Genomic DNA, 5112 nt, shown 5'->3' on the forward strand with positions numbered 1-5112 from the left:
GGCACACTGGTTTGACAAGGAGTCACGTACTAATACTTTGGTATTTCCCCATATAGAATCATTGATCTATACTTGATGTAAATTCTGACAAAAATTATTCGAATACGTATAAACTTGACAACATAAGAATACACTTGTGTACATGAAACACGAATAAAAATGCTAGAATGTGTTCACACAAATGGCAAATATTGTTACTTGTCTTCAAAGATTCTATCATTGTACAATGCAAAACATAGATGAAATGTTGGTGGGCTGCATGTTGGCTTCCAGAACGAGTGAACCTGATGATGATCGCCGAAGTTGAGCCTGCAGCACCCTGGCATCAGCCTCTCAGTTCTGAATGCCCAGGCAAATTTCCCTGACGTCAATGAAGATGACATCGATAATGCCGACACTCCTCTCGATGTCTGCATCGCATCTTCAGACTATGAATTCGTAAATCAGATGGCTAGGTGATGGTACATCAGATCCAGGACCATTGACACATGTTTTGGTGGGGGTGATAGCATTTGTAAAACTCCTAGTGGCACAAGAATAACATGCCTTAATAGCAGGAAATGTAATATTAAAGCTCGTGATGGCCATTCATTTTACCCTGCGCAGAAAGCTAAAGCTTATGTGCTCGTTGGATTTCGCCTGCAGCAGGCCTTACAAAAAACAAAAAACAGGTGTGCCAAATTACTGGCAAGCGAATTCACCACCAGGAATCGGCCAACTGTGGGCGCAAAATTAGCAGTGCCAACCAAAATATTCGCTCAGATCAGAAGTTTTGGGTGACATACAAGCGAACAAATAGCCCATCAGTCAATGCTCATAATTTGGTAGGCCTGTTGTGGGCTATCACCCAAACAGCTCCTGTATTGTTGTTACACATACATATAAATTCTTACTGTAAAATATATTAATCTTGTGCCAAACATTTCACTCTAGCACAATTAGAAAGTTCAATCCATCATCTAAGTTGTACAAGATACGAGTCTCACAAAACTCAGAAGAAGTACCTAGATTCTACTCTAGCCATGTTGCTTCCACGTTCCATGAATTACATTTAAAAAATAACCATAATCTTAAGTTTTTGACTGAGGATACATAATCTATGAAACTTATGTCTATAATTCACATCGGGTTAACTCCATTGGCTCCATGAAAGAACCAATTTATCGAAATGTATGTGTTAATTCACTCATCTCCAAAGACCATCAAAGGCCATCGGTGATAGGGTAAGTGCCTACACAAATAAAAACATCAAGGTTCAATTAGATACACCACGTGTATTGGTGATTATCACATTATACATTCAATGAAGCAAGAGGCAGAAAGAATTCAAGAAATTCAAAAAAAACTATAAGAAAGGCTTAGGGCAATTGGCGGACAAGAAAAATTGAATCTACACAAGAGAGAAATGCAATAACTTAAATTCATCATAACAAGAAAATCAGCTACTACGTTAATAAGATAGTTACCTTCTATGATATTCTCTCCACAATCCGATACAATTACAGTCAGGTTTCTAACTCTTCGGCGAAGTTTCGTGGCACGAAATATTTGAATCTGTAAAGTCAGCAATATTATTTCCAATTTCTATGGTCAACATAAATTTAAGCATTCCATAGTTAAAACATGATACTAACTTACCTGAACATCTGTTTCGGCATTTAAGACTTTTGCTTGAACAAATTGGTCCCCGCCTATATCCAGCAACATCTTTTCCAACTAACAAGTTACAAAAATCAAGAGCATAAAGTGTCACATAAAAAAATACCCCTTTTCCATTTTACTTAAGACACCTTACCTCAATTGTATTAGAAATATACTCTCCATTGAAACGTTCAATAATATCACGCTTGCGGATTCCATGTTTCTCAGCATTCGATTCTTTTGACACCTATAATGTTTAATTGGCCATCATTAAACCATAATATGCATATGAGGAATTTTTTAGGAAAAGCTAATAGCAAGTGTGAAAATAAATAATGTTAAACATCAACATATATACCTGTTCAACAATAAGACCAGATGCAATGTTATGCTTACGCCTCATCCTCTCAATACAGATAGGATCTAGAAGCTTGATGGAAGCAAAGGTCATTCCAAGGTGGGCACGAGGGATGCACCTATAAAAAATATAACCGTTAAGATTGTAATCGTCTTACAAACTTGTGTTAAATATTTAAAATAAACAACGTATTCATTAGAATCCATACCAAATGAGTATCACACAAAACTTAGATGAGACCATTATAGAATTAATACCATAACAAGACCATTAGTTCACGCCCTTCGTAAAAGAGGATTAAGCTCAAAAAGCAAGTCACAAAGTTAAGTAGAAAAACTAAATTTTACACCAAATTAGTTTCCTATAACCTGCATAAGAATAGTTTGGAAAACACGCAAAATTCGATAAGGTGACCTACACACATGTTCTCTATGATGTTACACATTTTATAGCACCTAGGCCTCACATAATGATTTTTCTGAATCATATTTCAGCAATTTCATTCAAATGCAGTAATTGTTAAGCAGTCATTAGCTGAATTAATAACACTAAAAAGGAATTGAGAATAAGGGCCGTACTTCAACTTTCTCCACGAATCCAAGCACTTGTGCAATATAGAAGAAGGTAAAAAGGTCTCATTGATTTGATTGTTAACCATTCCCACAACCTTGCCTTCTAAGTCAATGACAGGGCCTCCATCGTCACGGAACTACAACATAGTAACCATAACAAACATTGTAATTTGTACTAGGAAAATAACAACATTTAAATATAAAACATAAAGTTAGAATTAAATCAGAGTACGTACATGATGTTCATCATTGGAAAAATACATGTAGTGACATCTCTCATGACGGATTGGAACCTTGTATTCCACCCTACCATGGGTTATCCTTAGATCAAGACTTCCATCTCTTCCAAGTCGGAAAACGTCTTGACCAGAGTGCACATTGTCATTAAAAGTGGATAGTTGAACCGGTTTGTCCACCAGAACCTCATAAAGAGCAAATTCGTAGTGCTCCTGCAGGTAGAGGAGACTGGCGACTGCAGTTGTGTCGTCCAGCAAGTGAACAATGACCTGGAAAGACAACCGCAAAATTTATGACACATTGATAGAATTTTCATAATATTGGATGAAGCCATTTTCGCAAGTAGAAAAACCAAACGCCACACGAATCAAATCTATTATTTGAAGTACAGAGTGTACATACATACACACATACTCCCTCCGTTCTGAATTACTTGTCACAGGTATGGATGTATGTAAATGTACTTTAGTTCTAGATACATCCATTTCTACGACGTGTAATTTGGAACAGAGGGAGTACATCCTAGTTTCATTTTCTTATACAAAAATTGAATAGAAATCATATTTAATTGGTAACGCTGTCCGATTGAGGCATTGCAAACAATTAAATTTTGAGATGAAAGAAAGAAAAAAGAAACAAACACTAGTGCATGAAGAAGATAGATAAAAGGAACAGTGGACTAATGTTAAGAAGCTCACCTCGGCCTCGCGATGATATTCACCCGTCCACTCATTCTTCCACTCGTCGTATTCCTTTGCGCGAATGAGATGCGCGGACGTCAAAACCACGGCAGTATTCTTCCTGTCATCCCGTTGAATCCACAAGCCAGAACACCTATTCAGCGGCTCATCATCTGCAATTAAATTAAAGCAAACGGAAAGTCAGAACACTCGGTCGATGTCTTGGGAAATGTTAAGTACATGTTTAGTTACATACCGAGATAGGACGAGAGGCTGACGATAGAGTCGGCGGCAAGAAGCACGGCATCCTTTGCAGGCTCACGGATATGAAGAATGCTTCGGTCCTTGGAGAGGCACGAAAGAGAAGAGTGGCGATTCAGGGTGAAGACAAACCGACAAGCTACATACATACATAAAGATGGGGGAAAATAGCTAGGTTAGTGTCTTGGTATTGGTAACGAGGATGATGATGGCGAGAAAAAGAGGGATCGATACATTTATCTGCTCGGTATTCGGCTTCGGCGTGCTTGAAGGCGGCACGTATGTCCGGCCTGTCAGCTAGTTCGTCGGGGATGTAGGGCCTGTGGAGCAGAGGGCTGGGTGGATAGGCGGATTCCTCCGACGAGGACTCGGCCGCGTCGTCGTCGTACGCACGATCTACATACAATACGTAGAGAAAAATGTAAACACCAGTACTCATGTCGTGATTGGGAAGGGAATCAAGCGGAGGGGAGGCTGGGTACCTAATTTTGGTTGGGGTTGGGTTTTTTCACTCTCGAAGGCCGCGAACATCAATCTTCGATCCTCTGCCAGGCTTCTCTTGGTCTTCTTCTTCTTCTTCTTCCTGGCTTCCATGTCCGTGTCCGGATCCTCCCTCCTGTGCCGCCTCGCGGCCTTCGGCATCTTCCAACGGTTTGGGGATTGAGGCGGCTGCGTCGAGGGGTGCTTTACCCTTTTCTTTCAAATCTTTATTTTTCTTGTATATATAGACTGGCCCGGCGACTGCGTCGAGGGGTGCTGTAATGCGGTGTTGTTTCCGTCACGGAATCGACCTGGGCTGCCCATAGACCCTGGCCCATAGACCCCACCACGGCGTCAATCGGCCGGCCCAGCTAGAGTGTATGAGCACTTCGCAAAGATGATGCGGTGTTCGCTATTTTCTTCTTCTTATAAGATCGCTCTTTTTGCTGACTTATTAGGCTGGTCATAGTAATGCAAAATAACATAGTACTATTGTCATAGAGGACTTTATTTATTAGCTTATAGACTCATGATGTCTTGGGAAGCGCTATGTTATGGTAATATATTATGTTACCACTTCTCATTAACTACATGTCATATAAGCAAAATTTTCTTGAAATACGCTATGCTACTAGCTAACTTACTCCCACTATGACTAGCCTTATAGACATTGCTGCTGTCAATGATGATGTCGGCTTATCATGCATGATGATAAGAACATCTACAGTTGGAATCCAAATCCGTCTCAAACACCCAGATGGGCGGACCGGGACACCGGTCACAAAAAATGATCCATCCAGACATCTTAAATCGGTCTCAAACATCTGGGTTGTCCAACGTCTCTCATACTCAACCCAAATGTAGGGCGGATATCGGGCACACC

The 5112-nt window shown here is 40.1% G+C and overlaps 1 protein-coding gene across 1 annotated transcript; it reads right to left on the bottom strand.

Annotated features, from left to right (window-relative positions):
* Positions 1-284: 284 nt before the first annotated feature.
* On the bottom strand, positions 285-4391 carry LOC125531457 (the record flags this gene model as incomplete). Its single annotated transcript, XM_048695846.1, has 12 exons — positions 4232-4391; positions 3984-4145; positions 3745-3888; positions 3507-3661; positions 2808-3077; positions 2578-2708; positions 2000-2117; positions 1796-1888; positions 1639-1716; positions 1467-1554; positions 598-650; positions 285-428 (listed from the first exon to the last, which is right to left on the bottom strand). Coding segments are annotated over exons 1-12 (1596 nt in total), but the record flags the coding sequence as incomplete, so codon positions are not given.
* Positions 4392-5112: the final 721 nt, after the last annotated feature.

This window comes from Triticum urartu, unplaced genomic scaffold (assembly GCF_003073215.2).
Source record: "Triticum urartu cultivar G1812 unplaced genomic scaffold, Tu2.1 TuUngrouped_contig_7137, whole genome shotgun sequence".
Classification (NCBI taxonomy): domain Eukaryota; kingdom Viridiplantae; phylum Streptophyta; class Magnoliopsida; order Poales; family Poaceae; genus Triticum; species Triticum urartu.